This window comes from Rhamphochromis sp. 'chilingali', assembly GCF_963969265.1.
Source record: "Rhamphochromis sp. 'chilingali' genome assembly, chromosome: 2".
Classification (NCBI taxonomy): Eukaryota; Metazoa; Chordata; class Actinopteri; order Cichliformes; family Cichlidae; genus Rhamphochromis; species Rhamphochromis sp. 'chilingali'.
This window is the reverse complement of record NC_137930.1, coordinates 16,132,359-16,154,919: the sequence shown is the minus strand read 5'-3', so window position 1 is coordinate 16,154,919 and position 22,561 is coordinate 16,132,359. Positions and strand designations below refer to the sequence as shown.

General features: G+C 41.0%; 1 protein-coding gene across 2 annotated transcripts; it reads left to right on the top strand.

Annotated features, from left to right (window-relative positions):
- The first annotated feature begins 2,774 nt into the window (after window positions 1–2,774).
- On the top strand, window positions 2,775–21,410 carry agpat2 (1-acylglycerol-3-phosphate O-acyltransferase 2 (lysophosphatidic acid acyltransferase, beta)). Of its 2 annotated transcripts, none has more exons than XM_080876504.1 (6): window positions 2,775–3,189; window positions 10,749–10,882; window positions 16,887–17,062; window positions 17,173–17,268; window positions 18,527–18,599; window positions 18,719–21,410. In XM_080876504.1, exons 1-6 carry the CDS (start codon window positions 3,005–3,007, stop codon window positions 18,874–18,876), a joined length of 822 nt encoding a protein of 273 aa, XP_080732630.1. In that variant the 5' UTR covers window positions 2,775–3,004; the 3' UTR covers window positions 18,877–21,410. The 2 variants fall into 2 exon arrangements, with proteins under 2 accessions (XP_080732630.1, XP_080732631.1); XM_080876505.1 differs by having other exon boundaries at window positions 18,562–18,599; window positions 18,719–18,893.
- The last annotated feature ends 1,151 nt before the right edge of the window (window positions 21,411–22,561 follow it).

The window sequence follows — 22,561 nt, the reverse complement described above, 5'->3', positions numbered from 1 at the left end:
GTGCAACAGAGAGCTTGGATAACCTCCAGCTCTATTGCAAATTGCAAAATCATGCCACCTTTCCTAAGCAGTGGTTCCACTGCACATTCAGACTGCCAGTTTCCACCGTGTCCACCTTGCTTTACCCGTTCAAATGGATGAACTCATAACCACTGCTACATTATCAAGTGGAGTTATACCGTACACATTTAGTATGGTACCGTACTAAAGATATCACTAAAAGACCTTTAATCTCTTCACTGTTTACCCTCTTTAACTTGGAAAGTCATATATTGTATTTCTGACAAATAAATTGTACTGTTAAAAAATTCAACTGTGAACATGTGAGCCATTATATAGATACAGTGGGGCAAAAAAGTATTTAGTCAGCCACCGATTGTGCAAGTTCCCCCACTTAAAATGATGACAGAGGTCAGTAATTTGCACCAGAGGTACACTTCAACTGTGAGAGACAGAATGTGAAAAAAAAATCCATGAATTCACATGGTAGGATTTGTAAAGAATTTATTCGTAAATTAGGGTGGAAAATAAGTATTTGGTCACCTCAAACAAGGAAAATCTCTGGCTCTCACAGACCTGTAACGTCTTCTGTAAGAAGCTTTTCTGTCCCCCACTCGTTACCTGTATGAATGGCACCTGTTTGAACTCATCATCTGTATAAAAGACACCTGTCCACAGCCTCAAACAGTCAGACTCCAAACTCCGCCATGGCCAAGACCAAAGAGCTTTCGAAGGACACCAGGAAAAGTATTGTAGACCTGCACCAGACTGCGAAGAGTGAATCTACAATAGGCAAGCAGCTTGGTGTGAAAAAATCAACTGTGGGAGCAATCATCAGAAAATGGAAGACATACAAGACCACTGATAATCTCCCACGATCTGGGGCTCCACGCAAGATCTCATCCTGTGGGGTCAAAATGATCATGAGAACGGTGAGCAAAGATCCCAGAACCACACGGGGGGACCTGGTGAATGACCTGCAGAGAGCTGGGACCAAAGTAACAAAGGTCACCATCAGTAACACACTACAACGGCAGGGAATCAAATCCCGCAGTGCCAGACGTGTTCCGCTGCTGAAGCCAGTGCATGTCCAGGCCCGTCTGAAGTTTGCCAGAGAGCACATGGATGATACAGCAGAGGATTGGGAGAATGTCATGTGGTCAGATGAAACCAAAGTAGAACTTTTTGGTATAAACTCAACTCGTCGTGTTTGGAGGAAGAAGAATACTGAGTTGCATCCCAAGAACACCATACCTACTGTGAAGCATGGGGGTGGAAACATCATGCTATGGGGCTGTTTTTCTGCCAAGGGGACAGGACGACTGATCCGTGTTAAGGACAGAATGAATGGGGCCATGTATCGTGAGATTTTGAGCCAAAACCTCCTTCCATCAGTGAGAACTTTGAAGATGAAACGAGGCTGGGTCTTCCAACATGACAATGATCCAAAACACACCGCCCGGGCAACAAAGGAGTGGCTCCGTAAGAAGCATTTGAAAGTCCTGGAGTGGCCTAGCCAGTCTCCAGACCTCAACCCCATAGAAAATCTGTGGCGGGAGTTGAAAGTCCGTGTTGCTCGGCGACAGCCCCAAAACATCACTGCTCTCGAGAAGATCTGCATGGAGGAACGGGCCAAAATACCAGCTACTGTGTGTGCAAACCTGGTAAAGACCTATAGTAAACGTTTGACCTCTGTTATTGCCAACAAAGGTTATGTTAGTATTGAGTTGTATTTTTGTTATTGACCAAATACTTATTTTCCACCCTGATTTACGAATAAATTCTTTACAAATCCTACCATGTGGATTCATGGATTTTTTTTTTCACATTCTGTCTCTCACAGTTGAAGTGTACCTCTGGTGCAAATTACTGACCTCTGTCATCATTTTAGGTGGGGGAACTTGCACAATCGGTGGCTGACTAAATACTTTTTTGCCCCACTGTATAAGTGTGCAGATGTCTATACATGCATCTTTTACAGTGAAAGAGTGAGCCTGTGGTTTCTGTTTGAATATTTCACCCATGACCAGTGTGTTTGCTTAAACTCCAGTTTAAACACCATCATACCCTACCAGTGAAAAAGCAAACATTACCAACTTGTAAACACAGTTAAGTCATTTAATTTGTGGGTAATATAAAGTCGACATTAAAAAAAAAAACAATTAAAAAACAAAAAAACATGCTGATCAAAATATTCCATTAATCTTTTTATCACAGTTTTGTTTTCATAAGACTACACATTACATTTTATTCACTGCTTACACAAAGTGCAAATTAGACAGCCTTGCTACTGCCTCTAGTGCCAAGTTTAAAGTCCTTGCTTAGGATATTAAATTAGGATTAATGACCGATTGATCCTAATCTTCCAAATCATGTCAAGCAGAGCTCTTGGACGTCGCTGAAACTTCACGATCATCGCTACGGACAGTGTCAGATTATAGCTGAGGACTGGATTATCACTGCTAATCCAATTACACATGGTGTGCTGTAATCGGCTGTGAAACTACTGTAAGTAAGGATGACCATTTGGAGACTGAATAAAAAATTGTGAACATGCACTCGTACCAAATAAATAAATAGGAAAGCTGTGGCTGTACCTAGAAATTATTTCCAAGTTTAAACGCCTACTGGCATAATAATTGATGTGTGTTTTGTAACGCCCAAATCTCTGTCGATACTTGACTATCTCTAGTGACATCGGAGCATTTAGTGGTCAAGCAACCGGAAATAGAAAAACTCACAACCGATGACGATTTGACTCCACCTCATGATACCATTTAGCAACAGATGAGCAGCGCTTCATGTTCATTTTGTCGGGCCAGAGTGAAGCACAGCTGCTGCCGTGGTTTCCTGAGGGAATACTTCACTGTGTAAATGTTTGTCGGGGTTGCGGTCCGTCCCTCCGTCCCTTGCACCGTAGCTGGCTGAAACCGTTAGCGGCTTCCTCATCCAGAAACACCCCGCGTGAGTCAGTGCTGCTGCTAGTTTCTGCGGCGGTTTCGCTATGGATGTGCTGTGGATGATACCGCTGCTGCTGCTCATGATTATTCCGCTCCTGATGTGCACCAGCAGCACGTTTGTTTTTTATTTCAAAAAGTTCTTTTACGTGGCCTGGATGATGGTCTTGGCCCTCATCGGTATACCTCTGTGCATACTAAAGAGCGGAGGCAGAGACATTGAAAACATGAGGTGAGTTTTGCAGAAATGTCGCTCGCGGCGCCGTCTGACAGCTAGCCCTCGCTAGCTCGTTAGCTGGCTAGCAACCGTGGTTGTTTATATTGAAGCATTTGGGTTTTTACTCTCAGCAAAAACAATAATGGCCTCATTGTTGCGAGGAGTTAAGTTGGCGTTACAGCAATGTGGCGCAGGAGGTGTTTCCTGCCTGTGTGAAATTTAAAATAAATAAATAAGCAGAAAATGAAGAAATCCCTAATGCAGTTTTCTTTATCATTCGTATGCTACTATTAGCTCGCTTGGCACATTGGCAGTAGCGGCGTGTGGACATTAGCTAAAAATCAGGGCGCTAATGTGACGTTGCGTTCATGCTGGGTTAATGTTTGGTAAATCTTAACGCCAGAAAAGCAATAATATCTTTAGATGACGGATATTTTCAATGTATTTTCTGCAGGCACTTTCTTAGAATCCCAACCCATACAAGTATCCACTAACTTGTGCCCTCTGAACGTGTAATCCAGCACTGTATCCGCTCAATTTGTCCTGTCTCTTTAAATCTGTGTGTGTGTGTGTGTGTGTGTGTGTGTGTGTGTGTGTGTGTATAAAGGAGTGACTCATTTATTGAATCCATAGTTACTAGTAGTGCTGATTTAACTTTATATTTCTGTCTTATTCCACCTCATTTCATTTCTGTATTTTATGTATATAAGTTTAGATTAGTTATTTATAGTTGGTTTACACAGCGTTGTGTATGTATGTGTAATGTGTGTATATATATAGACACGTGTGTGTGTGTGTGTGTGTGTGTGTGTGTGTGTGTGTGTGATTTACATTGCTGTGCTTGAGAGCCACCATCTACCGGAACCAAATTCCTTGTATGTGTGTGCACATATATTTGGCCAATAAACACGATTCTGATTATCTGCCTCAGTTTACATCTGTGTTGGGGGCAGAATGTTAAACATTTTACACCTGACACCAAAATCAGTCACCAAAACTGATCCTTACTGTAGGAATGTAACGCATCTTCAGTGTTGGTGTTCACGTTGTAGGGGGTGTTGTTGTGTGGTTGGTTAAATCTAGTCAGTGGTGATGGCTTGCTGCACACAAATGACTGCATTTCAGTAATTACCCTGAAGAGACAGATGCCAGATGGCACTTTCCCCTGATTGGAGCTGGGTTACTGAATAGTTATGAGACCCATCCTCAATGCAACCTCACTTGGCCCTGAACTGCTGACAGCAGCAATGTCGGTTACAACAGCAGACCTTACTGTCTCAGTGCTCCAGGAATAACAATGTCACGGTCATGTTAGCTGTGCCAGTGGTGTCATGTTGCACCAGTGTACCGTTCTATCAGTGCAGAGGTTATCTGGACCGGTTGTCTGTGACAAAGTGACCGAACTGAGGTCAGACCTTAGATGAATGAATAGACTTTTTGGATGGATATTTTACACGGCAGACAGGACTGGAAGAGAGAGCATTGTAATTCAGAGGGTTCTGTCACCTAAATTTACTGTTACACCAAAGCCTGAAGACTTGCTTTCCAGTCACTTTACCTCTGAATTAAACCTGTAGGCCACAGCAGGTATCCCTGAGTTCGCTCACTCAATAACATCTGTAAAGCATCAAGTTACAGCTTGTTGTGCTTTCATTTCTTGAAACACATCCATTAATTTACGTTTAATTGAAACTGTTTTATCCGTCACTTATGTGAATGGCTACTTCTGGGTAGAGCAGGGCGATATGGCCAAAAATATTTATCACGATATATATTTGAAAATTTGCGATAACGATATAACTGACGATATAATTGATGCGAGACAAAATACAACTCCACAACATTACTAGCGCAAAAAGACAACCTTCCATTTATTTTCACTTCAACAAGAAGCTGGTTTTTATGTACATTAAAGCTTTATAAAAATGTAACCGTGCAAATGCAAATTCCTTGCTGACAGTTTAACCAAAAGGCATTTCCAGTAGAAATGTGCTGACATATCCTGAGCATAACCATGTATAATATCCACTGAAGTTAAAAAGAGGTGCTTTGCAACATTAAACTGCAGTGTGCAGTGCGTATTTTTCGGACCATAAGGTGCACGGGATTATAAGGCACATTAAGCGAAACAAAGCAGTCAGATAAATCAAACTTTATTAAACTCATTCTTCTTGCTTCCTCCACTTCTGTACCATTGATTCATTAATGTTGAATTCTCTGGCAGCTGCTCTATTCCCATGTTGTTGCAGTATATTAATGACTAACCTCGTATTGTGGATGGATTATCTCAGTTGTTCTCCTGACTGAAGTTTGGTCCGTTTACAGCATCCTGCCATGCGATTGCATTTATCTCCAACTATCAGGAACTTTAACGTTAACTTTTATAAGTGGAAAAGTGTTAGTGTTCGTCCTCCAGCTTCACTGTTTATGTTATGCTAACATAGCTGTGTCGCTAGCGATCACGTAGCACATCATTATATACCAGCTAGCCCAACTTCAGTAACCCTACAAACGTCACTGCTGTTTAGTTTCCTGTCTTCATTTATGTTGGAAGTGATAGCAGAGATGTACGTTTGAATTTTTTCAGAAATCTCTCAGTCAGAACATGCTATATCATGCTTAGGTAACTAGCGAAACTAGCAAGCTAACTTCCGCTAGCTTCCTGCTAACTTCTAACTCCGTTAAATGTAATAAATTTTGTTTTAATGGATGCCTGGAAGCTAAACTTCATAGTTACACCTGGTAAAGCAGCAATGCTGATCGTTTTACTAAAGATGAAAGAATTTAGACAGTTTTTAACGCTCAGTGATGCTGCAGTGTTGTTTGACCTGAAGCATACAGAGTTTAGGACCCAGATTACTCCCAGATTTAAGAGCATCTTAGTCCGACAAATACGACAATAACGACGGCCGCTTGCATGTTCTGCAAAAAAAATGTGCTTTGTTGTGTATCTGATGGACAAACACCAAACCAGTTCCACATCACGGAAGTTGCACCATTTTTACAAATCAATTCTGGTTCATCTGTTTCACTCAACAATCGGCCATGTGCGTATGAAAACAAAGGCACTGCGCATGCGCGTTTTACTCCCATTCTATCGCGATATTTCATTTTCCTATCGTTGCCTAACATTATACCGGTATTACCGTGAACGGTATAATATGGCCCAGCCCTACTTCTGGGTATGGGTTAGTTATTAGGTAGGATCTCATGACAACAGATAAAGGACGGGTTTAGTTTTCTCACTCACAATTGCATGAGCTCATGTTCTGTGCTGTGTAATGGTGTCGAACATCAGTGGGAGATTAGTGGCCCTGTCTTTTTCGTAAAGGAGTAATATTGCCACTCAACTTACTGTATTGAAAACAACCAGTTTTTTTTTTTTTTTTTTTGCCATAGTATTTCTGATGGAAGTAATTGTTAGCTCTGTCACCCTGAGACTGTGATTAGATGCCTGTCCTTTGGACAACCTACTGACCTTAAACTTGTGAGTAAACTCAATAAGATTGGCAGTTTTACATTTTGGCAAAACAGGTCAGGCTGACCTTTGGAGTGGCCACATTGCATATGATTTGTCCTCTTGTTCAAATTTGATTGCACTCTCAGGGTTGCAGATAATGAAGTGAACCAAAGTAAATGCTTAGTGGACTGATCATAAAATATAATTCAACAGCGGTCACTCATTACCCTTGAACATAGAGTTGCTGCAACACTATATCGTTGCATAACCTGTGGCTTTTACTTCAGACCGAATGTGTTATCACTGCACCACTATGTTGTAAGATAACCAAAAGACTACTCTAGTTTAAAGGTTAACAACATTTTTCCTGTAGATTACCAGTCAAGCGCAAGTGGAAACAAAGTCTACTACAGTCATCAGAAGATAGTGCTGAGAAATAGCGTACCACCACTTACTACTTTATATTTTGCTTATAAGGAGCCGGACTGTGTTGCATTTTTATTTAGAAGTGGTTGAGTAATGGTTCTGCCTGAAGGTTGCTTAAAACATAAAAAAGGGCACCTGTTATGTCCACACATTATAACTTATCAAAGAACCAATTTTAAATTGTTCAAATGGTGAAGAACGATTGTCTAAGAGAGTTTAGGCTGTGTTGAAGAATAAAGCTGGTCATACCAAATATTAACTTTGCAGCTTGTTAGAATTGCGCAAACTCAGTTGTTTTTTTTTTTTTACTCTTTATGTTGTAGTTGCATGTATGCTTGCACATTTCAGTAAATACAGTACTTATGTCCTATATTTCCTACCAAAATCTAAAGACATGAATTGTGGTTCAAGACTTTTTTTTTTTTTTTTTTTTTTTTTTTTTTTTTTTTTTTTTTTTTTTTTTTGGCTATATTTTAGTAAGAAACTAGGTCCAGTGTATATTTGAAAAAAGAATAATCTGGTAGTTCTTTTTTTATTTTTTTTATTTTATTTTTAAAGTGTAGAGTAGAATCACTATAAAATTCTTAAAAGACTGCATGTGAGGCCTTTGTCAGCAGAAAAGGGTGTGAAATTTATAAAAAAAAAAATAATACAGTTAAAAGTATAAAAAATTTTGCCCTTCATATTTTCCAAAGCCCTCTAGCAAACCGAACTGGAGTCTTTGCTGGACCAATTCTAGGTCCTGAGCCTTATGTTTGACACTCCTGCTTTCGAGTTGGCAGTATTGAGTTGGGATGTGCCTAAATCCTTAAAGCTGCTCCTTCATGGCACATTATTAGCATTAGTGGTGTAGTTTTAATGAGTATGTGTGGCATCAGATGCACGTTATGGCTGAAACTTGCTCAAAGATGGTTTTAAGTAGTTAGGTAGATGTTTTAGTCCATCGACACATTTTGTGTACAGTCATGAAACTGAGCTTAAATGAAAGCAGAGTTGAAGGTGAGTTTGGTTCCTGTAATAGCTGGTTTAGCAAGAAAACTACCCCATGTTACAAGAAGGATAGTTTGTTGTTTTTGTGACAGCAAACAGAGGGAATATGATTCAGGGATGAGCAAGGTCTCTTTTGTAAGTATTATGTATAGTATTATGTATAGCCTCTTCCTGAGGCCGGATTGGTAGTGCCTCTGCTCTTTTTCGGAGAAATTTCATTCAGATTATTGACAGAAGCCAGTTTTAGTGTGTCACACAGCTAGTTTGCTATCCAAAATTAGTGGTACAGTTTAGCATGGAGAATGTTATGGGAGTATGATTGTTCAGCTGCAAATGTAAAGTAGCATTTGCATGATGTGTGAACTCTGCCTGAGCACATCATGGTTGTTAAGAATCACACTGAAAGTTTTCCAAGCCAAGGGGCACCTTGGATTTGTCTTAACAGAGGTCAGAGCTGTTATCATGTTTGTGTCTATAAAGGTTAAGCTTTACAAGTCCCAATAGATCTCATCTGGTGGATCAGACAGTTTCAGGCTTTTAATAGTTGCAAGGGGGAAAGAAAAGCTTTAAAAAAATGGTTTTGTTAGATCATCAAATCACATTTATAAACAAGCACATGCTGACTAACAAACAGCTACAGTAATCACGTCATTATTGAACTTGAGTAATCATGCACAGTGCAGCCCAAAAAAAACCTTGTTTCTGTTGAATTTTTTTTCTTCTTCTTCCCTTTTTTCCTTGTCCATTGCCTCATTGCATCAGCGAACCTCAGGTCACGAATGCCCTGACAGTAGGGCTGCACGATTTTGCATAAAATGAGAATCACGATTTTTTTTTTTTTGGCTTAGAATTGAGGTCACGATTCTCTCACGATTTTCTTTTCCAATCCATCCATCTTCATCCGCTTTATCCGGGGCCGGGTCGCGGGGGCAGCAGCCTAAGCAAAGAGGCCCAGACCTCCCTCTCCCCAGCCACCTCCTCCAGCTTATCCGCGGGAATACCAAGGCGTTCCCAGGCCAGCCGAGAGATATAATCTCTCCAGCGTGTCCTGGGTCTGCCCCGGGGCCTCCTCCCGGTGGGACATGCCTGGAACACCTCACCCAGGAGGCGCCCAGGGGGCATCCTTGTCAGATGCCCGAACCACCTCAGCTGGCTCCTTTCGATGTGGAGCAGCAGCTGCTCTACTCTGAGCCCCTCCCGGATGGCCGAACTTCTCACCCTATCTCTAAGGGAGAGGCCAGCCACCCTTCGGAGGAAGCTCATTTCTGCCGCTTGTATCCGCGATCTCGTTCTTTCGGTCACTACCCACCGCTCGTGGCCATAGGTGAGGGTAGGGACGTAGATCGACCGGTAAATTGAGAGCTTCGCTTCTTTTCCAATATAAATATTTATTGCACTTATTAACTGCACATTAACTTCGCAACAGTTGAAACTGAACATAAAAACAATAAATAATCATAAAAACAACAAATGTCTCACGTTTTGTTGTTGCCGCAAAATGTTGTACTGCTTGAAATTCCGTCTCCACCGTTGCTCGACGCTGCGAGTATAGAGCAGGTAGTGCAACAATAGAAAAATAGTTGCGGGACGGCACTGTGTAGCGTTGGTCTAGGGTGTTGATCATTTTCCTAAATCCCTGGTTTTGCACAGTGTTGATGGGAGCCATATCTTTGGTCAGGTGATAAGTAATAGCCTCCAAAATTTCTTTGTGCCTGTGGGAGTTCGACGGGTATAGGGAAGCGCTGTATAAGGTTCCCGTTATTGATGTTTGGGTGGTTGACCGGGACGGATTTTCTCCTGTCACTTTTTCGTCATCTCTGACGTGCTCTCCGTTGTTTTTTCCCTGCTAATTTTAGCATCACACAGCACAGCTTCTGTATCACGTGGTATAAGGCTCCGCCCTTGTCATTTGTTGAACAGGAAGAGTGAGCGCTTGTTTTCATGCAGATTACGTCCCGGATAAAAATGCGGTACAGTCGTCGTTTTTTTTTTTTGTTGTTTTTTTTTTTTTAAATCGTTGTCATTTGGAAATGAGATCGCACAGAAGTATGAATCGAGATCGCGATTTTCTAACGATTAATCGTGCAGCCCTACCTGACAGTTTCTAGTAAAATTTCCTTGTAACATGTTTTTTTTCTTTTAACCCTAACTGCAAACAGATTACTTTTTTGTGATACTTGGAGAGCGCTCCCATGGAAGCCTATAGTTTTGTGAGTTATTGTAAGGTCAAAAGACGGCTGCTTTTGTTGTTGTCAGCAGACTAGCTCTGATAAACGAACTCTTCACTACCTGCCTATCAGAGTAAGACAGATAGTGACTGTCTTGCAACGAGATAAAAAAATTAAATGTTCAGATAAATAAAAATGTGCATCTACTTTGACTAATCACAGCCTGTGGGTTCTTTTATGTAATGTTTGTCTTGAGGCAGGTGGATGAACATTGCTTTGTCAATGGTTACTGGAGCGTTATACTTGGTGAAAGTAATTATTTCCCCAACCAGGAAAAAAAACAATGCTTAAAGGGGTGTTGAACATGATTAATTTAGCCTATGTGTTTAAAGATAGTTGTGATTATATTGCCTGACACATTCCGCTTTTGTTTCTACCTTTCACAGGGCTTTGGTTAGTAATATGCAATACACTGGCATCATAAGTAACCAGTACATACTCACTGTATTTAACCTTTTTCTCTCTTTTAGGATCATCCGTTTCATGGTTCGACACGTCAAGTATTTGCTGGGTCTTCGATTTGAAGTGAGCGGTTGGGAGCATCTGCAGACCGAGGGTCCCTATGTCGTCATCTCGAACCACCAGAGCTCCCTGGATGTTTTGGGTGAGTCTTTTAGTGCTTCTCTGAAGACGGACGTTTTTGATATTGATTTAAATGCTTTCAATTACAGTCATACAATCAATTTCTTTTGGCATTTTAGCAAAAAATATAATTGGTGAAGCAGATAGAAAGGGCATGTGGATAAAGAGAAGGGTGTGCAGTAAAGGTCCAGCTGGCTGGGAATTGCTGGGATCCTGCTTGGGGCATTTGCACCCATGCAGGATGTCTTTACTGCTCTGTCACCAGGTAGGCCTGTTTGATGACACACTTAAAGGTTATTTGAAACACATTCAACTCTCTACTTATAAATGGTCATAAACATCAGATTGAAACGTGTTGAAAGTTTAGCAGTGACAGCGTGTCTCATCTGTTTCTCACTATACACCGACTTTTAATCTGAGAGGAAGAATGAAGCAAGGCAGTCATGCGGACGGCAGATTTGTCTCAGCTGTAGTTTTTGTGCTTTTAAGCCCTACAGACTCAAGAAAACAAACCAAGAGTAGGAAAAAGAGAGAATCCTCACCAGGGAAGAGTTGTTTTACAGTGAGTCCAGTTCATCCTGAGCAACTTGATACCAGATATGATGCATGCGGTCCTGAACATTTTAGTTGGAGGAGCAGCATTCCTCTGCAGTAGATGCATGAGTCCCAGATGGAAGAATTGTACCGTTAAGTAGGGCTGGGCGATATATCGAGTTTTTTAAAAATATCGATATATTTTCATACGAGATATAAGATGTGACAATATCGTTTATATCGATATAGTCTATGTTACGTTATAATTATACTTGTGGAGCCGCAGGTTTGCCTCTCTTTCGTCCACTTTTGTCTCTACGCAACGTTACTCGGCCTCGCCTCTCCTGCACTGAACACAACTCCCCCTCCCCCATAGCTTCACCTGCAGGCAATGACAAGATGAAAGCGGAAAATCTCCGTTAGCGAGTTACCGTGCGTGGGGCTGGATGGCGTCAACGTGTTAGCGAGCTAACCGCGCTAACGAGCTAACCGCGCTAACGACATGCAGCCCAGAGGGGCTGCACGGCCTAAAATCCTTTCCTTTTCTCAAAAATCGACAGTGTGCCTTATGTATGAATTGTGGTTGTGCTTACTGACCGCGAACCGATTTTATGTGGTACACAGCGCTCAGCAATCTGTCAAAAAATGTTTTAATATGACTTTGCTAAGCTATGGAGCTGCACCGCTTGATGGATTGTCAGAGGATTACGGCTACCGGGGAGGAGCCTCGCGGAGTGATACGTACTGTGTGTGTATAAGGACCACAAATGGCACCTGTTCAGAGACGTGGTGCAGCTGTGAAATCTGTCTCTTTGTTATTATGCTCAGCGTCTATTAGTTTACATTTTGACTGCACAATTGTGAGCTTTTTGTTATGCACAAAAACAACATTGTTTTCTTTTATTTATGGACCATGATTATTTAATATATGCTGATAATTTATTTTTGAGTAATATCTACGCTGTATGTAAATAAAAGTGCCCGTGTGACATCTGGGACACAGTGTGACTAAGAACTCTCTTTTTGTTCTTAACTTATGGCTTTAAAAAGAAAAATCGAGATATATATCTTATATCGCCATCCAGCTAAAAAATATCGAGATATGAATTTTGGGTCATATCGCCCAGCCCTACCGTTAAGCTCCAACCATGGGAATTTTTGAATCCCACCTTAATATACGGTACATGTGACAAATCTCTACCTCATGACCTAAAGTAGGAAAGGAAAAGCTGATATTGAGCCTCGTCGACTGATGGCTAATTTAATGTCTGCTCCAATCACACAGGCCGAGAGACCAATCAGGGACCCAATAGGGCTAAAAATGTATTTACCTACTGGCTTTAGGAAGGCGCTTTTGTGTCTTGGTGAAATTGAACACAAAGAGGTTTAGGATTACTGTGATTGCGCTGGTCACTAGCAGATTACTCTCGTCACCTGTACATTTTGTAAGATGGATGATGCCAACTTGTCTGCAAACAGTTGCCAACTAATCACCAAGCAGTTAAGAAAATTTGAATTGTAAACACAAACTGAAAATAGGAAAATGTTGTGCTTTTGGAAATGTGTTCAGTGGCCCAACTTTACTTTGGAGGCATTTTGCAGCTCCAGTTTATCGCTCTTCTTCAAGTTTTACTACCAGTCTGTGGTTAGTTCCCCGGTATCTACAGACAAGTTGGCTTCTTCATGCAAACCGCTGGCAAAACCACAAAATATGCATATTAAATAATACAAGAACGAATCTTGAATATCAGAAGAGTTCATGTCACCTGTATTCTGGTCAGCATGTAGTGATAGCTAAACTCAAGCCTGTGTGAAAGCACAAAAGCAACCAGCTAACTGGTACAGATGTTTGCAGTTGGCTCAGTTCCTGCACATGTAGTACCAGATGCAACTTGTTTTTGTGTCAAACTTTATCCTTGGTCTCTCCTTTTGAAAGTCATATACTACTATCTAGGGCAGGGCGATATGGCCAAAAATATTTATCACGATATATATTTGAAAATTTGCGACAACGATATAACCGACGATATAATTGATGCGAGACAAAATACAACTCCACAGCATTACTAGTGCAAAAAGACAACCTTCCATTTATTTTCACTTAAACAAGAAGCTGGTTTTTATGTACATTAAAGCTTTATAAAAATGTAACCGTGCAAATGCAAATTCCTTGCTGAAAGTTTAACCAAAAGGCATTTCCAGTAGAAATGTGCTGACATATCCTGAGCATAACCATGTATAATATCCACTGAAGTTAAAAAGAGGTGCTTTGCAACATTAAACTGCAGTGTGCAGTACGTATTTTTCGCACCATAAGGTGCACGGGATTATAAGGCACATTAAGCGAAACAAAGCAGTCAGATAAATCAAACTTTATTAAACTCATTCTTCTTGCTTCCTCCACTTCTGTACCATTGATTCATTAATGTTGAATTCTCTGGCAACAGCTGCTCTATTCCCATGTTGTTGCAGTATATTAATGACTAACCTCGTATTGTGGATGGATTATCTCAGTTGTTCTCCTGACTGAAGTTTGGTCCGTTTACAGCATCCTGCCATGCGATTGCATTTGTCTCCAACTATCAGGAACTTTAACGTTAACTTTTAGTTAGTGTTCGTCCTCCAGCTTCACTGTTTATGTTATGCTAACATAGCTGTGTCGCTAGCGATCACATAGCACATCATTATATACCAGCTAGCCCAACTTCAGTAACCCTACAAACGTCACTGCTGTTTAGTTTCCTGTCTTCATTTATGTTGGAAGTGATAGCAGAGCTGTACGTTTGAATTTTTTCAGAAATCTCTCAGTCAGAACATGCTATATCATGCTTAGGTAACTAGCGAAACTAGCGAGCTAACTTCCGCTAGCTTCCTGCTAACTTCTAACTCCGTTAAATGTAATAACTTTTGTTTTCATGGATGCCTGGAAGTTAAACTTCATAGTTACACCTGGTAAAGCAGCAATGCTGATCGTTTTATTAAAGATGAAATAATTTAGATAGTTTTTAACTCTCAGTGATGCTGTAGTGTTCGTTTCACCTGAATCTTACTGAGTTTAGGACCCAGATTACTCCCAGATTTAAGAGCATCTTAGTCCGACAAATACGACAATAACAACGGCCGCTTGCATGTTCTGCAAAAAAAATGTGCTTTGTCGTGTATCTGACGGACAAACACCAAACCAGTTCCACATCACTGAAGTTGCACCATTTTTACAAACCAATTCTGGTTCATCTGTTTCACTCAACAATCGGCCATGTGCGTATGAAAACAAAGGCACTGCGCATGCGCGTTTTACTCCCATTCTATCGCGATATTTCATTTTCCTATCGTTGCCTAACATTATACCGGCATTACCGGGAACGGTATAATATGGCCCAGCCCTACTACTATCATTATTCTATGTCACAATGGTTATACATAACAATTCCTTTTTTTCTGGATCTAAGTAGCTACTATTTCTGAGCCGTACTCCAATTTTAACGCTCGTTCCTTTGTATGCAAACAGGAACTGGGGGGGGAATATGTAAATAATGACAGCTACATTGTGGGTTATGCCATGCGAAAACACTTTGTGATCAGACTGCAAGATTGTCTGCGGCAGCCGTGATGGAGCCAGACTGTGATCTGGTCTCATCCTGTCACAGTTTAGTTCTTCTCAGCCAGCAAACAGTGGAGCAAGACTTTAGCTGTGCCACCATCTACAGCTTTATAGCTCAGTTCATTAAGGGAAAGTCTGCACAGGCTACTCACAACTTATTGGAACCGAATGTTAAGGCCTTCCAGGTGTATCTCACTTTACACTCCCACCTACTTAAGCAACGGTCACCTTTTCTGGTTTGTCAGACAGGCAGTAGGCATGTTAAAACTAGGCCAATTGTTAGATTACTGCATTCCAGCTTTGTGTTGGTACACAGTGCTTGTCAGAACAGAACAGTTTTCACAACCTCTGTTGATACAGGATCACGTGCTATTTGCTTCTCAGCAAGCTGAATAATACAAAACCTGGTGAAGAAACAAAGCACGGGCACAGAAAGAACCTGTTACATTGGTATGGGTTTTTAAACATTCTTTACATACTGATCACTTACTGTATGAATGAAATGTAGGCCTCGCAGAACCCTGTCTGAGCTACACACTGGTCGGAAACAAAAGCATGTTGTAGAAAGGCTTCGATTCCTCTTTTATTTATTTTCTTCAGCTTGTATTGTTGATAGTTGAGATGTCTTTTAACAGTATCTCATTCTTCCCTGTTCTAAACCTGAGTGTTGAGGGACGGTTTCTCTCCATCAGTGTGTGGGGGAGAGGGTTTTTCAGCACCGGTGAGTGATGAGGGCAGGCTCAAGGCCAGGGTAGTGATAGCAGGAGGAGAGCTAGGCGTCTAATTAGCACTGACAAAACTCAGCATGCGGTTTGTTTGGCGTCCAAGTTGCCATGCCGACTGCTTCACCCCAGCCATTAGGAGATGCTGATCCTAGAGCAGATGTTATATTAGTTTCTTCACCTTTCTGAGCTGCTTTTTCAGCTTGGTTTAAATGCATCTGCTCACCTGCTGTTTTCAGAGTAACATCTTATAAAGAGATAAGACAAAGAGGCCAAAGCATGGATGTTTTCATCTGGTCACTGATCCTTCTCTGAATGAGCTCCAGTCAAAAGGCAGAAACATGTGATTTCAGTTTGGGTGTTATCCCCTTCTAAGAAAGCGCCACTTCAGACATGTAGCGGTGCTACAAATATCCCATTCTGACCACTTATCAGGGTTCATATCCAGCTCTTCGTGGAGGTGGACTCTCTGCTTTGAGAGGGCGTATTTTTAAAGTCTCTATGGTATAAGTGCATTGCATTTGGGGTATTATTTAATGACTGAAAGGAAGACAATTTATTATAGTACAAGTTCTTATTGACTCTCTGTAACTTGTCATATTAGCAAACTTTGAAGCTACAAAGCAGTTGCTCGTAGAAAGCTGTGCGCTTAACTGCAATGTCTTTAACTTTTATTTTAATTTATTATTTTTATATTTTAGTTTTAAAAGTAGTTTTTGTGAAAACTGTCACCACAAGGTGTCACCGTTTCACTAGGTTGTAGTATAGCATTACATTTTTATTTTTTTATGGACATTTGAAATATGTTTAATTTTGAGAAACTGCAGTCTCTGTGCTCTTCTAGCTGCCAAAATAAGTCGGGTGAGTGTGATAGAATCATGAACTCTTTACAAGTATTGAGCTAACATCTGGTATATCTCATTTTGGACACAGCAGATTGGACTTACTGCACCATCTTGCGGTTCAAAGTGGTATTACATGGAAGTACAGCCAAGCCCTGTTTGTACTACAGTTGTCTCTCATACACTGCACAAAGACATCTTGGAAATGGAAATGATGAGCTGTTGTTTCTTTGCCAAAACCAAAAAACCCCACTATGTACATACAGTAGCTGTGATGGTTCTAAAAGTTTCATGATCCTGACGGTTAAGTCTCGTTTTGTCTCTCAGGCTTGATGGAGATCCTACCAGACCGCTGCACCACAATTGCTAAGAAGGAGCTGATCTATGCCGGTACAGTGGGCCTCATTTGCTGGCTGGGCGGGATCGTCTTCATCAACCGCAAGAAGACGAGCGATGCCAAAAGCGTGATGGCTGATGCCGCCAAAACCATGTTGGACGACCAGGTAACCTGCCTCCAGTTAACACAAGAAACATCTTCATCTCAAGGTTCTGTTGTAGTCTTTGTTAGAGAATGTGAGCTGGTTAAATCAACCTTGTCTTATGACTTTCACAGATTCGTCTGTGGGTATTTCCAGAGGGAACCCGTAACCAAAATGGCGACCTGCTGCCCTTCAAAAAGGGTGCTTTCCACCTGGCAGTGCAGGCACAAGTAGGTTTATTTATTTGCTTTAAAGATCTTAAATCTTACCTTGTACGTAGAGTGAAGGAGCGTTAGAGCTCTTCTAGCTTTTTGCTTCATCCATACATGTAAACATCCTGTTTATTCTCTTTACTCTGTCAGGCTGTGATGATTCTGTTGGTATTTCAGGAAGCTTCTGCCAGCTTAGGGTTCCCAATAGTGAGGGGGCAGATTCCAGACATGTGGGGGAGCTAGCAGACTTATGTGGGGCAAGACTAAATTATGAAATCATAATTTAGTAGAGAGCACAGCTTGCAGCCAGGTCATTTTCTATGATATTTTTTCGGCATTGTGTTTGACACAATGCTAGTGCGCTCTCACAAAGTGATTGGTGGGACAGCAGCAGACATGACCTCCAGTTCAGAATGGCTGCAGCTCAGCTGTGCAAATTTATGAGCTTTATCTCTGCGTGCATGCAGGTGGGAGGTCTCTGTTCTCCAGTTAATTCATATTTTCATAGCAACACTCTGGGTCAGAAAGGTGGGATAAATTACACATACGCAAAAAGAAAAACACTCTCGAATGAGACCTAGCCATGAAGCTACAACGGTGTGTGCATGTGTGAACCCAGATTTTGTAACTTGCAGCTGAAGATCGATATCAGTCGGGTTCAGATATGCACCAGAGTCTGCAAAAATAAAGCCCTGCTGCTCCTCGTTAGAAAACACATTAATATTTTGGTAAGAGGTTCTTACGCTTTAGAGCGCTTGCTAACGCATTCTCCAAACAGTGTTTAGTGGATGTTAACAAAAGCACTTTGTTTGCATTTGAAGTGCCGGAGTAACTCCATTTGAAATGTGTTGAATACAGTCTGTTTCATCTTTCCCTGATGGCTTTTTTCTTCTTCTTTTTTACACACTTGAGACTGTTTCTCTCTCTGCATTTGCTTCTGCTGAGTTAGGCCAGCCTTTTCATTCGTACCCGGCCAGCCAGATTGAGTGGAAACAGGACAGCCCCCAGGGGGAGCCGCGTTTGGCTCAGTCAGCCCCGCTGAAGGGCCACTCGGGGCCTTGAGACAGAGCAACTCGGCCTCTATTAGCGGGAGTGGAGGAGATGGAGAATGCTTGTGTCATGCTGAGTTTGTGTGTGTTTGAAGAAATGTGCTGCTGGTTTAATCAGGCATTTCGGCCTTTTTTTGATTGGTTTAGAAAGCATTTCCTTTTAGGGCTTCTTTTCTGTCTCTTTTCTTATTTTTGCCTTCGTTTTTTTTTTTTTTTTTTCCTTCCAGGTACCCATCATACCTGTCGTTTTCTCCTCCTACAGCAACTTCTACCTACGGAAAGAAAAGCAGTTCAAATCAGGTAACTGTCCTCAACTTTTTAATTTGTGTTGGGTCAAATGACAATAACATTAAAACAACAGCTTGATGTTCCCCGAGACTCCTGACTCTAAAGTTTTTTGGGGTTTTTTGCCCCTGCAGGAATCATCAGATTGAAGATCCTTCCAAAGATTGAGACAAAGGGGATGACTTCAGACGATGTGGCATCCCTGTCTGACAAATCCTTTGACCTGATGCGCGCTGCCTTCCTGGACATCTCTGACTCCATAACCCGGAGCAACGGGCCCGTAAGGCACTGAACATTGATCTTCCACCCGCCCTCTGTTTTTTCAGCCCCATGTCTGAGATCCACCCCTCCCCAAGGCCCCCCCACTCTCCGCCCCAGGTTGTCCCACCGCCTTCAGGAAACAATGTGACACAAGTCTTTTTGTGACGAAAGCTCTTCATGTCTAGTTGACGCCTGGTCCGGTCCACCTCTGGCCTGAGCACACAGCACAGTCAGTCCTGACCCTCACTGTCGCAGCAGCAGCTGCTCTGCACTTTGTGAGCGGAGTGACGGACGGCGAGCCGAACAGTCTGGGTGTGTGTTGTTCATGCATGCCTTTTGGATGGCTCTGTCCACCTTTCATCCTTGCTTTGGAAATCTCAGCTTTCTTATTGTCTTACTTTATTGCTGTTTTCTACTTTTCTTTGGTTTTTTATCTTCACCTGCTTTTGTTCGTTTTGCCTTCTGTTCAGCAGATAAACTTTGCGGGGTGTTTTTTTTTTTTTTTTTTTTTTTCCTGATCATAAATGTCAGTGGATATTTATGTTTTCCTCTCATGCTGCCTTGGTTTTAGTTCTCTTCGGATGCTTAAACAGACATACACAAAATCAAAGTACCCCATCTCATTTCTTCGCTTTTAGTTCTTTTCTGTTTCTCCCCTTTATGCATTCCAGTCTTTTGCCCAAAGACAAAAATGAGTGCGGGTCTCCACAAAGTGCGGAGCGTGTGGAAGGAAAGGACACCCACGACTTTCTATAGCTCTGTCGCTCTAGATTGAACTCTGTATCCACATTGGCTCATCAACCCAATGACCAATAGCTCCATGACACGCTTCATGATGTCAGAAGGCAAGGAATGCAAGATACCGTGTATAACAACAGCACCCATCTGTACTGGATTTATGGACTTCAGTGAACTGATCAGTTCTCAGTGTCGTATGTTGGTGTATCCCTGTACATTCTTCCAGTTTGTCTCTCTCTCCAAAAATGAATTGAAGCAACCGGTCTGCAGCAAGTGTCCTCCAGCAGTGCTCTAAACTCAAACTCTAATTTCACACTCTTGCTTTGTTGTTGTTGTTTTGTTTTTTCAGGATCACCTTTATGCTCCTACTCATATACAAAGTGTCAAAAGAAGTGAATTCTTTAAGTGCAATGTCCAACTGTTTCAACGTTACTACTGTTCCAAAGTGCGAGCTACCTGCTGTGCCATGACAAAGATGTTTTGGGAGGTTTCCAATGTGCGTGGGGTGGTTTATTTTTGTTTGTTTGTTTGGGTTGTTGTTGTTTGTTTTTGTTTTTTTGTTTTTGTTTTTTAATTACTATCTCCTTACGGTCTACTTAACTGGTGACCCCTGAAATTATTTAAGGCAGTTCTTGCCATAAACAGGGGGAGGAAACCTATGAGATGATTTAGATCTCTAGTATTTGTTCATTTATTAGGATTAAATCAAGGAATCCCAAAGTACTAACAAACTCAAGGATCTAATGACTGAAGATGTGTTATGTTGATTGGGTGTGATGGGAAGCCTTTTTTTTTTTTTTTTTTTTTTTTTTTTTTTTAAAATCCTATGAGAATAAGTTATTATATTTAGTTATGATGTTCTGATTATTTAACCTCACTGGAAACTATTAGATTATTTAAACAGGAAAAAGTGCAAAAATTTGGCCTGAATTTTGATTGTTGGCATCATTGGGTGAGTTTTGGTTAAAATGGATTTGTTGTATGATTTGTACTGAAAATGTCTTCGGACCACTGACTGAACCGCTTTCGTTTACACCCAGGTCTTAGTTTCACTTCGCTCAGAGTGCAGCCACAAAAATTATTAATTCTGCCCATCAAACACAATCTGAGAATGTACCACAGCATTCAGGACAGTTGTTTGTTACTAATTGCAATTTTTGAAAAAAATGACTTTTGCTTTCTTTATTAAAACTGTGACGTTGCTTTGCATGTACTTGGCATCAAATGTAGGTGACTTATTGGGTTGAGCACAAGGCATTAGGCTTAGTCTAACCTTGTTGTGCGCACTGACCTCCTGAGGAGCTCATGTGAATGGATTTATGGATACTTTGGTAGTATGCCCTGCTACGTGCGTTGCTGTTCGTAGTTGAGTGCACTTAGTGAGCCCTGCTTTGGTGACATGTGAGAGTCTGATTTCAGACAAGTTCCTAATCCAGTTTGGATCATAAACCCTTACTATTAATCAATACTAATAACTCACCAACCTGTTCTCTATTATTATTATTATTCCTATTATTTTATGATTATTATAATTTTTTGTTATTTTTCTTTTTTCTATTTTTTTTTTTTTTTTTTTTGGATGGGGGGGGGGCTGTCTAAGACCAGTTTATACCTTTGCAGCAGGTGTTTCGAATGTTCAAAAAGCACTCTACCAAATCGGTTTCTTTCCAAAAACGATCTATACCATATACATTTATTTAGTGGAGTGTGCTATCCATTTATTCCCTGTTCATTGTGTGTGTGTGTGTTGGGGGTGTTTTGTACAACAGATTGTGATTTGTTAGCTTTGGCTAACAGGCTCTGCAACAGTCCTGCCTGCTTAATTTCCCCCCCCCCCTTTTTTTTTTTTTTTAAATTTATATATATATATAAAATCTTTTGTCTCTCCCCCCCCCCCCCCCCCCCCCCCCCAATAGGGCCGTTGTTTACAAACTAATATGTAAGATATTGGAAAATATTCAAAGTATTCTTAAAGCACTTTTCATGCCGAGTTCTCGTGGGCGAAAAAAGTTTGTTTTCACCAAAGCTATTAATGTGTAATTTAGATGGATATGAGAAACAGAGCTGACATCCTGCAGAGCCGTGTGTGTGTGTGCGTGCGCGCGTGTGGCCCTTTATTGTATGTGTGTACATATGCACACATGGTATAGATGCCCATTATAAGTATCTGGTTAATATTTAATGTAGTGTTCTTGATTTCACATATTCTGGGTAAATGTGAATGCCTTGCATAACATTAAGTAAATAAATTCTTTTTGTTTTTTCTTAATTGGTCGTGTACTGAAATGCCTGTCTTGCCCTCCTCTGGGACTCATTTTAAAATCAACAGTGGAAAAGGTACTTACTGTATGAGACTCGGCAGTAATGGCTTTAATCTGAGGCACGACAGAACTTAGTTTGTTCCAGCTGTTTCTAGAAGTTCTCAAAGTTCACCGCACACCATCAGACCAGATCCACACATAAGCTTCGTACAGTTGCAGCAAACTACGCTCCGACTTAAAGTTGGGGCATAACGACCTGGAGGTACTTTGTTTCTATTTTCACTTTCTGCTACTTCATATTAATATTCCACATTAACTCTGTGACATTTGACTGCGTGTTTGCAGACATGTTGCACTGTGAAGCACAAAAAGTGTTCTGAGACCTAAAACCTTTTAATTTCATGGAGCAAAAAGGGGGGAAAAGACATTGCATTGATGTACTTTTAGGGAATTATGAATTTTCTAGAATGATTTCTGATTCTAAAGCAATGATCCCATTTATCTACAGAAAACAATCATTGTACAAAACTGTATCTATGTAAAGCATCATTTCTCATAATGTGGACTGTAGATATATATATTTTTTCCAAATCCCATTTTTCCTGGTGTGCTTTTACTGGAAGTATCTGAATACTTTTACCACTGATTGCAGTATTTCCTGTACACACATGAGGTCAGCAGGTTTGTAATTGCACTCTTCCATCAGCATTGTAGACA